The sequence below is a fragment of the Argiope bruennichi genome, chromosome 9 (assembly GCF_947563725.1).
Source record: "Argiope bruennichi chromosome 9, qqArgBrue1.1, whole genome shotgun sequence".
Taxonomy (NCBI): domain Eukaryota; kingdom Metazoa; phylum Arthropoda; class Arachnida; order Araneae; family Araneidae; genus Argiope; species Argiope bruennichi.
In genome coordinates this window covers 81,070,363-81,091,512 of record NC_079159.1, presented here as the reverse complement: position 1 = coordinate 81,091,512, position 21,150 = coordinate 81,070,363, and the positions used below count along the sequence as shown (strand labels likewise).

Sequence of the window (21,150 nt, the reverse complement as noted above, 5' to 3'; positions counted from 1 at the left end):
ATCAAGAGAGCGTAGGTAATTTTTGCTATAAAAATACGAAACAAATCCAATATCTTCCAACATACCCATTCATTAATAATGGTATTCCCTGCTCTCATTTCCACAGTATATCAAATACTGAAATTTCCTATTCCACATCTTGGCGATCATTGAACTTTTGGCGGTAGAAAATGCCGCCTCCATTTCCTACCAACCCTTCTGAATAATCTTTCCGGAGCGAGTGAAGCTGAAGATCAGTAGAAAAGCATCTCGGATGCTGAGAGGGTGTGATAGAAGTTTCCATTTGGAGAAAGAGATGGATATGCACAGAGAGCGACCTACGGGAGCAGAGACATGTGCTTCGCTTCGAAACATGCTTTCTTGCTTAGTGGATGGATTACTGTAACTCATCTGATTCGAAGATGAACTTGACTCTTTGGCTGCTCGTTTGTGGGGTAAGTTTGAATCTTTGCAAACATTGTAATCGAGACGGTATCGGTCAATAAGTTTGATCTGAAGAGAAGTTGGATTCTTCATAATATAACATTTTAGATTATGAAATTTAGGAAATGGTTGGCGGAGTATGGTAGTAAATGAAAAATAAAATGCTATCAAAGATATTCATAGAAATGGTCTTAGATATTTCACGCAGAGTAGATAATTGTCGAAACTTAAAAGAACGGTTTTGAGTTAATCCAGTATGGAATAATTCCTAAATAATCCGATGTGATTCGTCCGATACGAAGATGAACTTCGGCTGCACGTTTGTGGGATAGCTTTGACTTTTGGCAAACGTTGTAATTAAACGTTGATTGTTTTATACCTATCTTTTTTTATCTTTAATTCATAGCTCGCAATCTTAAGTTTTGATAGAGTTCTTTTGAATATGTTGATACGCTAATAGCACAAAAAAGGACAACAATATTTTCACTACTTATTCATAATATTTTATGGCATTTAGAATATTAAATAACAGTCTTGGAGGATATATGTAGTATTTTGTACTAATAAGAATTTTCGTATGCATTTTAAAATAGAATACAGTACAAAGGCGAATCGATTGTTTGAAACACGGGAAAAATCATAGAAGTATCCACGATTTATATGCTGCATCATCTTTTAATGTTTTTGATATGGTAATTTTGTTTCATCGCCGAAAGTTGGGTTAAAAGAAGTTTTAAAGTAATAGGTTTTGTAAAGCAACGGCATTGGTTATTAATAATGACACTGTGAATTAACAATCAGATTAAATTCAGAAATATTAAAATGTTAAAAGTAAATATCATGTGTTTTGCCAGTGATTTTGATTTAGATAGATTTTATTTCTGATAGTTTCTATTTATTTTTTTAAAATTGCTAAAGTGTGTATGATAAACTTTAAGGAAAAAAAAACTGATATTTATTTTTCATTAAGGAGAAACAACAGGAATGTTTAGACAGTGTTAATGACAACCCTGATAAATAAAGAGAAAGTGTTTATTACGCAGTTCTCTGTAGAAACATCTTTAATTAAGAATTAAGAAAGATCCTAATGGTACTCTAGAAGCACAATAACTTAGAATTTCATGTTAGATTCAACATTCTATTCTCAGACTGGTGTGTGTTAAATACGACTAAATGTTTTTTAGTTGCTACGGCAAAAGGTAGAATTCTCTTAAGAGAGATTAGAGTGTAATGTTAAATTTCGTCACCTACAAAAGTGAAGTGTTGTTGAAAATGCCTATTAACTCAAAATATTGCGGAGTATATGTACAAAGTAGGCCGACAATCTGAATAGCATACAATATTATGAAGATATTGGTTTAATAATGTTGAGAATTGTATGCCTCCGTCGCATTCAACGATGTACCTGACCTAATGTTTCGAATGACAGAATTATTGATATTTCATATGATAATTTGGAGAAAATGACAATTAATTAAAACAAACACCATCACTTGGCATATTTGAGAATCTCACGTGTTGTTTAGATTTCTTGTAAGTAATTATTTCTTTTAGTAATTGTTCTAAATACATGATATGTGTCTTTAGAACATTTCATAAATTCTAAAGTAATGTGATTAGAATGTAAAAATACTTTTATCTTTATAATGGAACAAATTCATTATACCTTAAGAATATAATTGGTATGTTATTCAATTAATTGCTTTTGCGAATACAATAAGTTTCCAAATTAATTGATTTCTGTTTCACTTAAGCAAAAACTTCTATGTATTATTTATTCCTGGTAGTCTTGCAAAATCAAAAACGATTTGTCACCTTACCACTATATTTAACAATTTAAAGAAAAGCTCTAAAATTTGCTAATTTATGAAGATTTTTGTTATTTATATGCATGCAGATAAAAATGTTGATATAAATATTGTATTAACTATTGTTTCATTTCATTTCTTTTCCAGTGTAATCAATTTGTATTTACCTGATACTTATCAAATATTTTGCACCGATATATATATTTATAGTATATATTGGGCTTCCTGTAACGAAGAAAGTTGATGTCATCATGATGCAATCCAAAGCAGCTTTAGTCCAGATGTTCGATTACGTACACGGTTGCATTTGTCATGTGGCACTGATGCCACTTTCATAATCTCAATTTGATATTAATCATCATCATCAATTTTGCTTATAGGCAGAACAAATATAAAAACATCGGATCCTTAATTTAAAATGAAAGACATTAAATATGAAGTCTGAATTCGCTCGTCGAAAATTCTTCGACAACTATAGCTTTGAGATACAATTTTATTGTATGGGAGAAAGGAATGTCTGTTACTTCATTCTCACTTAATTATTCATATGCAATCTTTTTAAATAAAAATTAATTATTTAATTGAAATATTTGAAAAAAAATAAATTTATAAAATTTGAAAATTTAATATACATATATTAAAAATGAGTAATAGAGTAATGAGTAAAAATGAGTAATAACTTGTAATGAGTAATTATTATTCATTTATAGAATTGGTAATTTCTGTTTTATTTGTTGGCCTTGTTTACTGCTGTTTCATTTAGCAAATGGCGTTTAAGATTGTTCAAAAATCACCAACGTATTGATTTATTTTTCAGTTTATATAAAACATCAGAAATGAATGCATCCGTATATTGCCAAATAAAGCACTTGACATTATCATTAAACAATATCCCAAAGTGACATTTTGCATAAAATGAATAATTTGGCAGCATCATATTAATTTGCAAATAAGTATTTTTACTATGCAAGCTTTTTAATAAAATTTTAAATGTCCGAGTTGTATACGGTAAATAATAAATACGGTTGTATTAGTGGAAATATTAAATCTAGATTCAAAGTATATACATAAGCTCTAAACCTTTGAAAAATTAGTTTTTATAATATTATTTCACATTTCCTTGTTAAATTCATAATTATTACTTAATTATATTAAAATAGTAACCCCATGCAGTTGTGTACAATGCATTATTTGCTAAAGGTTGATAACTTCTCACCCCATTTTGGAATGCCACAAATTGCATGTTCAATTATTTTTTCAATCCTGGGATATTCGTTAAATGAACAAGTATTTGCAATTTTTAAAGAATGTGCTTATTGGGATGAAAATTTTTTACTTTCAAATTGAATCCATTTTGAAAGTAATAACTGCCATAATCTCAAGTAGAAAGAGCTAATATGTGATGCCAAATTTCACATGTATATAAGAAATTAATTCTTGTTCTTGTATTCTAATACAGTTAGATATTTTTTATTTGCTGTGAAGAGTGGTTTTCATTTGAGTTTGTTTATTTTTTTAGAATTAATATAAAAATATGAAAAATAAGTCATATCCAATTCGTTTTTTTTTTATTTCACTTCGGAAGCTAACTTCCATAACTTCATCTTTTTAAAAGATTCTTATTGGACAGACACATGCAAAAAATATAATTTTTAGCCTTCTATTAAAAGGGAAAGAACATATTCTTCCGATCAAAACGAACTTTCAAACGAAGTAAGATAAATAAAGACAGCATGTGCTACGAATAATCAGAAGCGTTTTTGATAAATCAAACTTTGCCTTACATTATTTTTCCGAACGCTCTTTTTCTTTCTTACTTACTTTTTTACTTATTTTTTCATTAAAAAAAGAACGCAGTCAGATGTGTTATGCTAAAGTTATTGAGTTGAAAGGGAAAAACTTTCGATTTTTTTTTCTTCTTTTTGGATATGAAATCCATTTGCTTGGTTCGTTTTTCTTTCTCCATAGTTCTTCCAATTGAATTCTGTTTTCCCTGCTCCCCGCTCGAATTTTTTCCGCTGTATTTGCGGGACCCTGAAAGCGTGAAAAGTTTTCTTTTCAACCATGCACCGAGTTTTAATGTACCGCATGCAGAATGCAGATAATATTTGCTTCAAGTCGTTTTAGTTAGGCTTAGAATGGAACGTCGAATTTAGCTCAATATTTCTTTTATTTGGAGATACATGTTTAGAAGTTTATAAATATGGTATTCCATTAAAAATGATTTCGATACTAATAATAAGAATACTTCAAAGTGTCTCAGATTTTAAATGAAGCTATTAATACTTTAAACATATTTGACAATTGAAAATGATATATTAATTAAATAAGCAATATATATGCATATTTTAATTAACTTGTACTTATGTTTTAATAAAATATATGATTTAATTTTCAGCATATAATTCTCTTAATTCCAACAATACACCAATTATATCAACTATACCTGCTTTTATATGCTGTATATGTAAGAAAAAGGGGAAATATACAATTTTACGTCGTACATGGTATGGTAATTAACTAATATTAATTAATATTATTTAGCTAGAATTAATTAAAAATTTCGGATAAACAGCACTTTTATCTCACCGTTGGGCACAAATTCCAATGGAAAAATTGGGAAAGTTAAAATGATATCCCAATTGATACTTCGTTAATAAACCGATTTTTTTTAATATACTATATACTTTTTAATGTATTGATTTTTCAATATACTTTTTATATAAATATTCTTTTTAATTTATTTTTATATATCAGAATTTTCTTTTTGATATCCTTCTTATATATTTAACATTCTTTTTTTAATATACTGAATATTCTTTTTAATAAACTTATTTATACACTTTTTTAATATGCTGAATATTTTTTAATATACTAATTCCACGGTATGAACGGTTCATATTGGGAGATATGGCGGAAGTAGTAAGGCAAAAGAATTGCGTTTCGATTTTAATTTCGTATTTGTTTTCATTTTATTTTATAAGTCACATTTTTACCAATACTTCATACATTAATAAAATTAAATGCAATGATCTTACATTTGGACCACAAGATATCAATATCCAATTATAAAATAAATATTTTCTTGTTCGTGTTCAGATTAATCATGAATGAATTCTCAAAATACTATTTTGAAAGGAAGCATAAATGAGAAAAGAATAATAATGTTTTTCTATTTTCATGTCACTAAAAGATATAATGTGCAGTCTCTGTTGATTTATTCTTTCCTTCAATGGGATTACTTGTTCTTTTCTTCTTTAGATATAGAAAATTCCAATTGCCATGCTTTGAGATTAATCACTGGATAGTTTTCTTTTGAGAAATAGTATACTAATTACTTAGTATCACAATAACAATGATAAAGTTTCTGGGGATAAATAAAATTCTAATCTGTATTGTGTCTATAGGAGACACACAATGCCTTATTCCATATACAGGTAATCCCTTTCGAGGAAAACGGGGCGCATTTTCTAATCTCCTCAGCTAAACCTTTCAAATATATATTATACATTAAGTTTCTACGAATTTATTTCGTTCTAATTAGAATGAGATGAAATGAAGTCACACCTCGCTTTTCTACTAAGAATATTCTTACAAAATAAGCCATTAGAGGTGTTATTTAAACTAAGCGAAGCAAGCGTAAATCTCAAACTTCTCTTTTCAAATCCGCTTAGAACATAACCCCCTTTCCTCTATTATTCTAGAGATTTATCGATTAGTAATTTGCTTTCAGACAATCTAAGGAGAATTTCATGGTTGATGATGTTCTATTATTTGTACAGAATATTCACATCACTTCTATTTAATATAATATAAATAATTTCTTGTCAGAATTTTTATAAACTCTCCAATTCATCATCAGTTAACTGGTCAACATTGATAAACGCTAATATGAACAGTCTTAAACTAATTAGCTTTGTTCTAAAGATATTCTCAAAGCTGCTATTCAATTGTTTTAGATCTTCCAAACATAAAGTCTCAGCGGGCAAGATTACCTCTAACTTCATAAGTGAAATCATCATTATCAAAGAAGCTTTGACCATGTACCTTGCGCAGACAACGCAGATTCTTTCAGATGGGATCGTGATTTTCTCAGATGGCAAATCCGCTTTAGAGACTATTCAGTGTGGATAGACATGGCTTTCTCAGAATATTAATGCTCTTCTGTTCTCTATCGTGAAGAAGTCATGCCCCTTGCAATGGATCGCAGCCCACGTGGGCATTGAGGGAAAAGAGCTCTTGCCAAGGAGGCCACATCAGTGGATCGAACCCCTCTATGTACTACTGCTCTATATGCTAATGCCGTGGCGAGACAGAGGCTTTGTACCAATCGAAAGAAATTCTCCCTGATAAATCTAAATTATAAAATAGACTTCGCAACCACAATTGCAAGACTCAGAACAGGACACCTGAGGGGCATGAGGATCATCCCGACGGCTCCAGACTCTAAGGAGAATGCAGACACTGTCCAGACGTGCAGCTGTATTCGGGGATATTTTTAGCTGCCATTCTATTACTTCAACCCTCTTCAAAATAGACATTGACAGCACCAGGGATTTTCTTTATTCCGATAAAGCTGAAGATGTGACCAGGGCTGTTCTGTATGCTTTCGACTCAATCTAATTGTCCCCCTGTCTCCCCCCCTTTTTTTTATTGCACTTGTCACACGACAGCAGCAACAAAAATTGATTTAGATAGAGACAGTTATCGAAAAATTGCCAATCTCAAACTGATGCTTGATGCATTTGGTATAAATTTTCATTGTTACTGTTTTGGCTGGAAAATCTTAAGATAAATGCATACAAGACTAAAAGGAGAAGACTCAAAGTGTAAATACACAGATGCTTCGTCATTTCTTCTCTGAAATAGTTTATAATGGATAGGAATTAAATCTCAAGTTCAATATTCAGCATTGAGAACCATAGAATCAATCATTGGAAAATGCATACTAAAGTAAAGCAACCTTTTCGGGATGTAAGCTTCTATTCTAGACGCACGCACGGGATGGAGCGTACGCGAAAGGAATCATCCCACAGGAAGGGTGTTTTTTGTCGCTAAGCCTCATTTTGGAAAAAAGAATCCAAAAAATAAAGTTTAAGTTCTAAAGTCGTCATTTTTGCTTGCATTTTAGATAATTAGTTTACTCATAATATGTGCAATTCTTCCTCTGTCAAACCACATTTTCTCATAATAAACCGAAACCAAGGCTTTCCATAATAGCAAGAGAAGTGCTCAAAATGTATCCAGAAAGTACGCAAAATACAACGGAACTGACGATAAAACCAAAAAACACTAGTGGCAGTTACACATCAAAAGAAGAAAAGAATTCAGAGGGAGACCCGAAAAGCAAATGATTCTATCAAGTGGAAAGTTACACAAACTACCTTAATTTATTCGCATTACTCTCCCCACCTTCCCCGCAACAACTAATGAGTAAAATACCAGTCAGACTGGATATGAGCAAACTGAAGGTCAGGATGCTAAAACTATATTTATTTTTAAAGTAATGGACACAGAGAGCCATTTAGTACGTTTAAAAATCGCACCAGTTTAAAATGCACATATGCATCACACGTCCCATGAGTTCTATTTCCAAAAATGCACAGGTGGTACGCCCAGTTGTGAGAGACGTTCGTAGGTGATGCATACATGACACGCCCGTCGCGAAAGGAGTAAATAAAGTTAAATAGAATAAAGCAAAGTAGTAAAATAGAATAAAGTAGTAGAATTATTAGGTAATGATAAAAAACAATACATTGATTATTTTTATGCGTGTGATTGAAGAAAGACTCATTATCTCAGAAGCAAACCATTGTTTCATATGCCTTCTTTTAAAAAGTACAGAAAATATATTCAATAATGTTTGCGTTTCATTAAAATTGGATGTCAATCCAGAAAGTTAAACGTGATAAAGAAAAAAAAGAACATTTTGCATATTACTTTCGATGGCTTTATTTCTGATGGAAAACAATACACAAACAATAGTTATTGATTTTCCTATATAGTGAAAAATTCTGTTTTAAAGAAATATTTCTGTAATTTGGCTTGTGATGAAGTTCGAATGTCAACTTTAATTTACATTCGGAATTAATTTCTGTTAAATATGTGAAAACACTTTTACATATTTAACGAGCTTTCTTTTGCATGTGATGAACAGAAGTCACAAGAATAAAATTTGAGTAGAAAAGTCAAAGCCATAATTCAACATTGTATTACATTTATCCCCAAAAAAAACTTTTTTGAGCAGAGCTTAAAAATTCTATCACAGTTAAAATCAAACCGTCCATCTTCGATTCGTCTAACTTTACCCGTTTTGTTTCTTTGTGGGAAAATATAATAATACAAGCTAAAAAAAAATGAAATAGATGCAAGTATTTGCTTCCCTAATAGAATACATTAACTATGTCAGTCAATTTATATATATAAACGCTAATATACGTGTCCCATAAACAGCTCTTATTATCAAATAGCACAATCAAATGAAAGCAAACCATCGTGCGACTTTCAAAATATCTTGTTGAAGGATTTTACAGTTACATTGTATTGAAGACTGCAAATGAGGTTAAACAATATTAAGAATGTTCTGGTGATGATTCATAGTGTCACAAAAAAAATCCATTCAATAATAGGAAAGAAGAAATAAATTAAAATAAGAAACAGCCTTTAAACAGAAAATTTAATCCAGCTCAAAGTCCATCGTTGCCAGACGGAAACTGATCTAAAACAATTATCTTACATTTTTTTTTTATCTTAAGATTAAAAAATTGCATTGCTAATGATATCAATTCTATTTCCACACAATTATTTTCCTTAACTTTAATAATAGTTTTTTATTTAACTTAACGCACTATCAGTAACAATGTAAAAAATAATTTCATTTTTTTTTAGTTTTTTATAAATTAGGAAAAAACTGAATATACTGAAAGTAAAAGGACCCAAGGGCACTTTTTCCCAATCATCATTAATTAAATAAGTTGAAAAGGAAATTTCATTTTACTACAGAGAGATTGCTAAAAACTTCACCATATATAGTTGAAATTTCGTAGAAGAAATAGACCGAAGAAAAAATAAATTTCTTTCCAAAAAACTTTCCAACAGAAATTTGATTTATTAAAAATATATGAAATTCATATAAATTCAGGAAATGTTTAAACGTAAAGAAAAATGTCTTCTCAATTAGTGCAAAAATAAAAGGTTTGATTAATCGTTTATTAAATTATTGAATAATCATTATGTGTTCAATGCAATAATTTAAACTTAAATCTTCCCATAATCTAAAAGAAATCGACTTTCGTATATGAATCTGAAAATCAAGATAGTTTGTTCTACTATCGTAATTCACAATTCACGTATCAATTACGTGAGGTACAATATATTTCTAATAGATGGCGCCACATTCCGAATTTCTGGCAATTATGTAGAAAAGGAATACCAAACAAATAGCTATACCTTTAAAAATACATCTATTGGCGGTAAAATGTCAAATAAATCTCCAGTACTGTTATAAATTTACTAAAAAACTATTTAAATGAAATCGAATGCTAAATAATAGAAATATAAAAGACTTCAAAAGAATAAAAGAGTACTTAGAGGATTGATTTCCTACCTAAAATAATATATGGGATAACTATTTTATTTTCCATCAACCTTCTTTTTATTATGATATCTAAAAATTATCTACAAAATTTGTTGAAATACGTTTTTTTTAATAATGTTTAGAGAGTGTAATGTGTATTGTATGGATTTTCTAACACAAATGGTAGCACTGATTAAAAAGAATAGATAGTCGCATTTAAAAAAAATTTTGCGCATGTCTAATAATATACCCCCGTAAGCTTCAGGGTATTACATTCTACAAAATATTATCGATATACAAAATATTATAAATATTATCGATACAGATATCGATCAATATCATATATTAAAACCAAACTGAAGTGATTAAAATTTTGAAAAAAATCTTTAATCACAAAAATTTAAAATGTTAAATTTCTGTAAAGCTGAAATAACAGCAAAAAAGTACTATCTTATTATTGAATTTTCCTCCTTAAATGCCACAGAAAATCTGAGAACTTCATTAAGGACTTTTTTACTACAATATTAAAACTATGCTTTTAATAATAACATATTTACATTTAAAGTGACAAATGAGAAGAATTATTTATCTGACTGCAGAAACTAATCGACTGCAAATCGAATCTACCTGCTATAATTATTGTATGGTATTCATTTGATTTTTTATCGTTTATCAGTGATTTGATTTAACCTTTCCCTTTCTTTTTCTGAACATTTGAACATAGAAGAATTTCTGAACATGGTGTTATTATTTTGATCAGATTAGTTTCAATAAACGATCCCTTCTAAATCTCACAAATCTCATAATTTTGACTTTATGTATTAGCACAAAATCCCCAACGAAATTGTTACATCCTTGCAATACCTTGAACTAATAAGGTATTTAGATATCGAAATCAGTAAGTGAGTCGATACTCCCTCTCCAAACTTCCGCACCACACCAGTTTGTAACCACTTGATTCTTCAGTTCCAAGACAAGGATTCTTTCCTGAAATAACAGTGACGCTCTACAAGAGTGGACCAGCAGAAATGAAATATCAAGGTGCGAAAAAAATCGTCCATCTTCACACAAGACATTAATTCCCATTAATAATGCCCAAAGAAATTGTTACATCCTTGCAATACCTTGCACTAATAAGGTATTTAGATATCGAAAGCAATAAGTGAGTCGATACTCCCTCTCCGAACTTCCGCACCACACCAGTTTGTAGCCACTTGATTCTTCAGTTCCAAGACAAAGATTCTTTCCTGAAATAACAGTGACGCTCTACAAGAGTGGACCAGCAGAAAGGAAATATCAAGGTGCGAAAAAAATCGTCCATCTTCACACAAGACATTAATTCCCATTAATAATGCCCAAAGAAATTGTTACATCCTTGCAATACCTTGCACTAATAAGGTATTTAGATATCGAAAGCAATAAGTGAGTCGATACTCCCTCTCCGAACTTCCGCACCACACCAGTTTGTAGCCACTTGATTCTTCAGTTCCAAGACAAAGATTCTTTCCTGAAATAACAGTGACGCTCTACAAGAGTGGACCAGCAGAAATGAAATATCAAGGTGCGAAAAAAATCGTCCTTCTTCACACAAGACATTAATTCCCATTAAAAATAGTGCATTATCCTTAAGCAGATAACATTAAAATCTTGTCTAGTATATTTTTTTAGCACATGTCTGTGTAAAAATTTCGAACAATACAATAATCTGAGTATTACGAATCAACTAAATGTACTCAAAAGGAATGGTTCAAAATCGCCAAGCACTTCAATGGGGAATTTATATCAAATAATTACTACTCAGTTTGATTAATTTACTATCTATCACTTCATACTTTTTTTAAAATTATAATTTCTTTTAATTCTTAAATAATAATGTCTCAAATAATCATCTATTTAAGCATTTGTATGGAATGGGAAGAAAGAATGCGAATTTAGAATTATTTTTATTGGGATTTAAATTTATATAATATTAATCTAGCTTATATTATATGCCGAAATATGGTATATATTATGGTAAAATTTGGAATCCTTGAGGAATGTGCAGTATCAGTTATTAATTTTTAATATGCTCTTATACTGATTTTTATATTATGTGTTTTCATAACTTTCTAATAATTAATTAATATTTATCATTTTATAACGCGATGGTTTTTCAAATAGTTTCGAGGCATTCTTTTATTTATCTTTTGGCTTTACACAAAATCTGCTAGGCTAGCAAAATATCCCTTCGCACTGATTCCTTCTAATTATTATGCATATACCTGATACGATGCATAAGTTGATAAAACACATCGTTATGGAAACATTGCAATGATATAAAAATAAAAAATAAAATTTTTTGATTTAGACATGTTTCATAAAGAGTTTCGTAAGAAATCTTTAGAAATTTAAAAATTCTTTTCATAATAAATTCAATTGAATTTTTTTATCCCTTTTGACATAAACTTATATTTCTCTTTGGAATTTCAAACGAAAATGAAAGATGGGAAGAGGGGCACTATTATATATAAATGTTTTCCCCTGAAGAATTTCTCAATATTATCCGAGAAATTCCTCATAACTTCATATTCTTCAACGCTCAGAGAAATGTCAAGATTAAGAAATTTCAAGACTAAATTTCTTCTAGAAAAAAATTTTCTTTCATTTCCTTCTCTTCTATTTTAATAAAAATTCCACACATAGCGCTTGGAAAAAATCCATGTATATTCATTGGTAAGTTGAATTATTTACTATACATGAGATTTTATAAATATGAAAAGTTTGGATTGTAATTATCTAGTTTAACAAGTAATATCCTATCTTGAATTTCCAACTTTTGCCATAGAATGAAAGAATGTTTTTTAATGTAATAAATAATAGTTTTGACTTCTTTTACAACTGATATGAACATGAAATTATATGTTCTTCAGTAATGTGAAAGAAAAAACAAAAACATTTGTTATTGATTGAGAAAAAGTTAGTTTCTTCTGCATCTCCTGGCTTTTTGAAAAATGTGTTAGAAGCTGTTGCTTGTTGAGCAACGAGTTAAGAACTTGGAAATAAATGGCGGAATCTAAATCAAGATGAATGGTGAAATGTGAGGCAATAACACAAGATAATTAATTTAAAAATTTCAAAATTATTGTATTTGGTTTGCTTGCACGAATATTCATTCTATTCTTATGTTGTGTGTTCTTAATATTCTTAAAATAACTATTTTTTTATTTTTTCACAAAGATGCGATACAAGTCTAATTATTCAAGGAAAAGTATTATTTGTTACGTATTACCATTATGGTATGCATTATTAAGTGACAGGCATTATATGCAGTGTACTTCCTTCATTTGACAATGCATATTTGCATTATGCTATGAAGAGACCATCTGGTAATTGTTTATATAGGACAAAGTAACAAAAAATATATTAAAATTGTATCTAAAGCCAAAATCGAATTCGACCTCTGTATTTAGAGCCAAGGGAGTCCTAAAATAATAATAATGCAACAATTTGGTTCCCGTTAAAAATCGATGCATTTGTGACATGTTATAATTCTGTGAAACAAAGAAAACCTGATTTGCTCCATTGTAATAACGCACCTATGTAATACCGTGACACAGTGTTGAATCCTAGCATTCTCTATAATACACTTTTAAGAAGAAACCCGTTTTATACTTTCTAAGAAAAAATTACCTGGGCATTTGATACTTGAGAATAGGAGAGAATCAAATGGTACAATTTTATCATGACTATGGATATATTGCAGCATGTCATTAATTCTAATTATGTTACACGATAATGAATTTTTCGAATATATTTTTCATATCCTGAAACATTATCGTAATTTAACCGAGCACCGAGTCTCGTAGACCCAAAGATATTAAAAATATATCTCAGAAAAGCAGTCTCCAATTAAAAAACAAACAAACTAATTTTACAATGGATGCATCCAAGGTCATTTAGCATTTGTCTAGAATCATTTCAGTTTAGCCTATTTCCTTAGCCCCAAAAAAACAGATGGCCGAGCCTCTGAAGTTCGATGCGAGTACTCGCATTTCAGTATTGTATTGTTTAGATGGTAGTAAATACATTTTATCACGAATTCAGCTATGCAAATTTTTTTGTGATGAATAAATTTAAATTTAAATTTTTAAAATCATGCGCATGTTTTGTATTACTCAATTTCTAAAAAGCAGTAATACTAAAATATTCTTAAAATCATCATGTTTCAAATATTTTGAAATTTTAAATATGATATTTATGTGGAAAATATTTTTTTCGTGTTTTAGATATTCCATTTTGTGCATTTAACATTTTCCGTTTCACCCACCTAATTAAAGGTTTTCGGATTAAAACTGAAAACCCAGATCATTACGACAGCATTGGAGGGAACTAAGATTGAGTCATATGGGCTATCACAGGCTACGCCACAACCTTTCCAGTGGAATCAAGTCCCCTCATCATTAGGGGGGTATCTAACCTCCACCATTTCTCTATCCACTGGGGTACGAGAACAAATCTCTATATCGGAATCTTCTCATTCTCATTTCTGAGTTGCTCCCCAGTGGAAGAAAAAACGTGAATAATATGATCAATAACTATAGTAAAGCAGTAAATACTTCCAAAATTTACATTGAATAGGCTGGAAGTAGCCAATGCATTCATATTATGCAAGCTCATTTCCAGAAAAAAATGAAATGGAAAAGATAGAAAGAGCTTTCGTTTCCTTTTTTCGAGGCCGTGTATTTTGCAGTGACATATAAAAGAAATAACGCTATGTGGAAAATGTGAATTTTAAGAAGAAAATGAACAGAGATGAACATGAAAATGTCTATTTAAAAAATCGGAATATAGTTAGAAACTAGCTATGCATCACATTCTCCTAAACTAAAAGCGAGAAATATAAGATACATATATTGAGATTTTTAATAAACCAAGAAAATTTTCAGAACAAAGACAATTTTCTATTTCATCAAAGTCCTAGTGCCTTTCAAAAGTTATCCATACACAGCAAAACTTATTCATTCTATCTCTATATGAAAAGGAGTGGAATTTATGTGGAAAAGAAAGCTTGCTGTGTCGGCTTCTTTCACTCCAAAATCAAATATTAGAAAGATTTGTTTCCATTTCAATCAATCCTATATAGAAAGAATGTACTGTTCTGGTAAGTTTGACTACCTTAAAATAAGATTTCTCTATTATTTGCAAAAGTGAATTTCTGTATTTGAATAATATTCACTCTAAATTCCTCCTTCCGTCCGATAGTAAAAAAAAAAAAAAATGAAATGTGCGATATTCCAGAACTAAATCAATATTCCTCCCATCACTGGGTTCCATTTAAATTTTCACGGATCTTTCTACAATAAACCGTAATACATTCCAGCATCGACGTTAAGAGAGAAGAGGAGAAGTCACCAGGGAAAACGATCGAACATGTGGAATTTCGAAAATCCATTCTTCGCTCTCGTACGATTCGGTATTATAATTTTGTTCCTGCTCCCGTGATGATGAAAAAGATTGTTTGGGAAAAATAGCACTCTTCAAGCTTTTGAATTTTTCTTGATTTGTTTGATATGGAATTTTACATGACAATGCTTGGCGCATAGATGCTTGCTTGTATTTCAATATTTCTCATATATTTTCGTGTTTCAGCGAGATAATATTTTTCGAAAACTAAAGACAGACAATAGGAAGGGTTTGTTCCAAATGTATGAGTCAGGAATTTCCTTCTACGGTTAAACACGTATGCGTTTCGTTGAATGACTATAATTTGGGATTACACTTCACCCCGGTGTTGGGAATACTTCGTCCTCCAGAAGGTTTGATTTACCATGGCCGGAAATCCACCTTGTTTAAAGGACGAAAAGTAATGATCGAAAATAGAAAGGGTTCAGTCATGGGTAATGCAAAAGAGAGGGAGAGAAAGGTCGCATTAGAAAGATCAACGGCATTGTGCAGCGGACGGATCCTGATGTTGGAGAGACTGGTAGTTTGAGCGGACAGCAGAGAGTTCCTTTGCAGAAGCGATACTTACGAGGGAAGATCAGTACAGACAAGCGTATGGTTTTCCTTAGTTGGATGCAGCATAAGAAAGGACAGCGAGGAATTGCCCGGCAGTTTCCTTCGTTTTTACTACTGTCATATTATAACTCTCTTTTATTTTTAACGTGGGTTTTCAATGCTACAATTAGATTTAATTATTTTTTGATACTGAGGGATAAATTCTACTTCTCATCACCCTGACCTCTACTTTACTTCTGTAATTATTGCAGTGATAATTGTTCAAGTATGATTAATGCTATAAATGAAATGGTTACTTATTCGGAATTGATTTACTTGGGATAATATTTACGATCTCAGTCTCACTTAATTGGAGATTCCGGTTCAGGAACAAAATAGTAAAAATATGCATGCAATCGCGATGTATGAGAAAAACATAGAGATATGCACATAGAGATTTGTTGTTGATATAATAAACACTCCTGGCACATTCATTTTCATAGAATCATGTTGGTTAGTATGATTTTATTTCGGCAGGAAATAATCCTCAGAGTCCTAATCTTCCGATTTTAGAATGTCTTGAATTATAGTCTCTTAATAACATTATTTTTAATTTTTACTTTCTCGTATACGTAGTATAGAGAAACTACTGTAATCGTCAAAAAATCGAAAGATTTAATTAAGATTAATAAAGATTGTTCAATAAAGATTAATTTGATGAATATCCAAGATTTGGAACTCCCTGATTTTGACAAAGAAAATTTTGGTAAATATCCGTATATCTTTCTTTCCGTGACAAAGATTACTCAGAAACACTTTGAACTAAGTGGATGAAATTTGATATACAGTCTTCACAATAAATTTGAAGATTTCTTTCCGTTTAGAGTCTTTTATAGATTCGTAGATTTTGGGCAAAATCCGCTTAGAGTAAATATGTCTGTCCAGCTGTTCGAATGTAAGTAAACACCATAACTAAATACGAAGAGAGCAAGATGAATAAAATTCGGTATACAAGTTTAACATCTACAGTGTAGACGCCTGTCCAACTAGAGGCTGACCATCTGTCTGCCTGTCTGTACTTTCAGAAACATCTAAATGCAATAACTGAAAGAACCAATGACTTAAATACTTCAAATTTGGTACGGAAATTTGTTATTATAAGTATAGTTTTGTGTTAAATTTTTGTACCTATCTGTAGTAAAAAACACATATAAAACACAAATTCGATTTGGGGGTACTATTAATCAAGTGCCAGATATTAATTGCCTAAAAATTCGTATAAAGTATCACTCTATAATAACTCTATAAAACACGTATAAAGCATCACTCTATAGATTCAATAAAAAATTCTAAATTCACACAGAAACTTAATATTTCTTAAGTACTTAGGCCAAAGCCATTTAAAGCATTCTCTGGAATAGTGTTTTCATTAAAGAGTATGCAGAGATAGATTTGGGGAGGTACTCCCATTGGTTATTTTTATTTTACTCAAAGAGACTTGTTGAAAGTTTCTTTGTGGAAGTCGTTTCTGATTTCACTTATTTTTTCGAATATAGATATTTCATATAAACCACAGCGCAATATTTATATGCCTTGTACTTTTATTTTAAGGAGTTTATAATCCTTCGATATGAGTTTTTGCAACAGTTGTCAAATTGGAGTATGCTCATGTGATTGGAGGGCTTTGTATAGCTTTTCAGAAAAGAGTTTTGTGCTTTCTTGATTAATTGAAATTTTAATTCATTTTTGATAGAACTTTATTTTGCGCCTTTAAAATTAGAAAAATGAAAACACAAATTTCATTGCATCTTCAAAGTTTTAAATAGATTCTTAAAAATTAACGTCGCTGCATTTTATGCTAGAAATGTGAAGTTTTCCATTCAGACTGACAGAAAGTCAATCAGGTTCCCAGAAAGTTTACATATGAAACTGAAATTGGTCCCATTAACAGCCTGATATTTGTGTGACTTTCTGTCATTAATTTATTAGACTTTTACTTATGGATAAAATGCCATGTCTTAAAATTTGCCAAATTCGGAAACAAGTCATTAAATGTTCATAAAAGTCGCGGACCAAGATTGGGCAAACATTCAGCATCGATTAGAATTATTTTCTAATCTCTCCTCCTCAACAACACAGCAAATACGCAGGGAAGCAGCTTCACAAATTTTAACAATATCTACCACATTAATATTTTTATTATGAAAATATACAGATATTTAAAAGCATAGACTATTAATTGTTCTTCTTTTTGTATAATGGAAGTTGGCAGTATTTGATTTATTAAATACTTTTGAGTTCAGCTTTCACCAGATGACAGATTCTCTCCTTCTAAGATTATTGGGGAAAAAATTATCTACCTAATAATTATCATAAACAAAGATAGAAACTGGTACTAAGCATATCATTAACATAAATCTATTATAAAATTCAGTGGATTTTAAGAACTTCTAATAGACTTTCAATTATATTTTACCTCCCACATTAGAGACTGCTTAAATCTCAAAATATTCTTTTTAAAGCAGATCTTTTCGATAAATAACAAGAAATTATCTCCCATCATTTCAAGTTACTGAAAAACCAAATAGTGTAACCATTCTCCCAAGAATCCATTCCCATGGATTTAATTGCTTCTCACTTTTTTCATTGGTTTTAAATCTAGTCATTATATATAAGATGACACGATAGAACGCGTGAATTTACAGAATGATTTTCACCAACCAGTAAAAAAGGCTAAAACTCGGATTGTTGATGTGTTGTGTTGTGATTTATGGCACTTTACAAGTCCACTGACAGTTATCTATCAGCGATTTAAGCTGAGTGAGCGTCTTTTGTTTTTTTCAATAGCGCCAACTAAGGCCAAGAGTACGACTTGGCCACATTCGCTTGCACAATCCCTTTTTACAGGGGGGCACATCAAACACCTCCCAGATAGAACACATAAGCAGAACAACAACCATGCCCGAACTCTGGACGCTATTCTGATTGTAGAATATATTTACCATTTTAAAGTGAAATGATTAACTACTTATTTGTGGGAGAGGATAAAAATTGTTATAATTCTTTCTCAAAAATCAATATTTTTAGCAATTTAGAAAAGAATTATTCACAAATATTATTCATATATTCTTTTTTTCTTTAAATTAATAAAAAATGTAAGTACTCAGTTGATTTTCAAGTATATGACGTCAAAGGATTTGTATTAGTTTCGAAAATAAATACATTATAGATTCTAATAGTAATAGTTATAGTTTGGATAGTTTATTTTTAGCTGGAGGAATTCCTTAAAGTTAGTAGAAGTATTTTATTGATTTCAAAAACAAAAAGAAAAATCAGTAAAAGACCGTACCTGTTAGTAGATTCATTACCTTTCGTTCATTAAGAAATAATTACATGCTCTGAACTAGTTAGGTTAATGTTAACTATTCACTATATAATAATTAAATTTCTCCTTATTTCTTCCGTATTTTTCCTTTTTCCTTTCTCAGCTTTCTCTTAAATATGCTATATAACAGCAAAAAAGGTTTTTTTTTTTTTAAAAATTTGAACTTTTTTGGCAGGCAAAATATCTTAAATAACCATTAACACTCTTAATTTTTAACGTTAAAATTTATTCATTACCAAAAAACATTAAAATGAAATTAACAGTCTTTAATTATTCGTTAAAAAGTAAAGAATAATTTTTTCTAGCAAAGTTGAAAATATAATGTTTTTCATTAAAATATATGAGAAAGAAAAAAATCACACAATTTATTGCATTACCCTATCGTTTTTTATCGCCTTACAGGACCAAAACTTATTCTATTAAGAAAGGAAACTACTTAAGCCTATTTTATTTGAATAATTTATTGACTTAACTATCATTATACCTCCGATGAATATCCAAACTGATTAAAAATTATGGTGTTCGATATCGTATCCGGAGAGGCCATTTTTTATTTTGTATAAAATTTTTGTTGAATAAATTCATAAATTAAAGATATAATTAAGTTGATAAAAACAGCTTTTTTACAACAAAAGAAGGCCGTATATTGATATTTTTTCTTTTCAACATAGCCATTGACCGTTCTCTCAATAAATTTTCCAAAGTAATTTAGGTTTTTTTTTTTTTCGTCGAAGATCTTTTTCCATATAGGTTAAAGAAACATTAAGTGTCTTTGTTTTTCGTCCATTAAAGCCTTATGTTTATAAATCATTATATGCTTTTCTTTCGCACTATTTATTGACCCTTTTCTCAATACTTTTTCTTAAGTGTTTGGTTTTTCTTTTTCTTCAGAAATTTTTCCCAAATTAGATGAAAGAAAGGATACACGTTTTTGTTTTTTCGCTATCTTACTTATTTTCGTCATGATGTACTAATAAATCTTTTAATTTTGAGAAAAATCTGTTTTTAAGTATCTTCCTTAATTAGAATTTTTTTCTTTATAATTTTTTGCTGTTTCGTAAAAGAACAGATTTCAATCAAAAAGTTATCCAATTATGCTATATTATGACTTAATTATGTTGGGAACTGTTTTTAGTTGCTAAATTGCTGATCCATTTTTCGCTTTATTTTAAATTATATTATACTACATTGTTACATTCTTTTTCGTTACTTAAGAAATGGATTACAATTCTTTTTTAAACAATTTTTTTTAAAAAAAACATTGTTAACTAAATGCTATTAAATATTAAATATTATGAGGGAAATGTTATGAATTATGATTATAATTGGGGAGGGATTTTCTCGGATAATTAGAAACTTCGGACGATCTCTAAACTTTGTTTGAGAGGCCGTTTAGTGAGTTTCATTACCTTAATTTTTAATTTTTTCAAAATTAAATATGGCGTTTACAGTTTTGGAGTTATTTTTTATTGCAGATTCCCCGAGTGCAAACCATGAATACTCATTTTAAGAATTTTAGTGTCCATATGACTACTAGTTGGATAAGCAGTACAAAAACATCAAATTTATTTTACTGTCACCCTATATATCTCTGAGAAATCTATTGTAAATAATATAAACATGTATTTCTTTTTTCATCGTACATGCTGCTATTTTTTTCTTTTACGTTATATATATATATATATATATATATATATATATATATATATATATATATATATATATATATATATATATATATATATATATATATATATATATATATATATATATATATATATCCTATTGGATAGAAAACTCGTGTTCTGAAATTGTAAATCTAGCGGAATATGTTAAATTTGGATTATTGTACCATAAAATCTTGAACAAATGACATTACAAAGCGTCATTTTACAATCCATGACATTGTTTCGGGAAATATTTTTTTTTTCGGTTTTTCGTGGAATTGTCATGTATTTTTGTTCTATTTCTTCTTTATTTTT

General features: G+C 29.8%; 1 protein-coding gene across 1 annotated transcript in view; it reads left to right on the top strand.

The window, feature by feature from the left end:
* Window positions 1-254: 254 nt before the first annotated feature.
* Window positions 255-21,150, top strand: part of LOC129984425 (metalloprotease TIKI1-like) — a 261,041-nt gene continuing 240,145 nt past the window's right edge. The window contains exon 1 of the mRNA XM_056094302.1: window positions 255-434. Within this exon, the coding sequence (XP_055950277.1) occupies window positions 372-434 (63 nt within the window). The 5' untranslated portion in view covers window positions 255-371. The remainder of the gene's footprint in view (window positions 435-21,150) is intronic.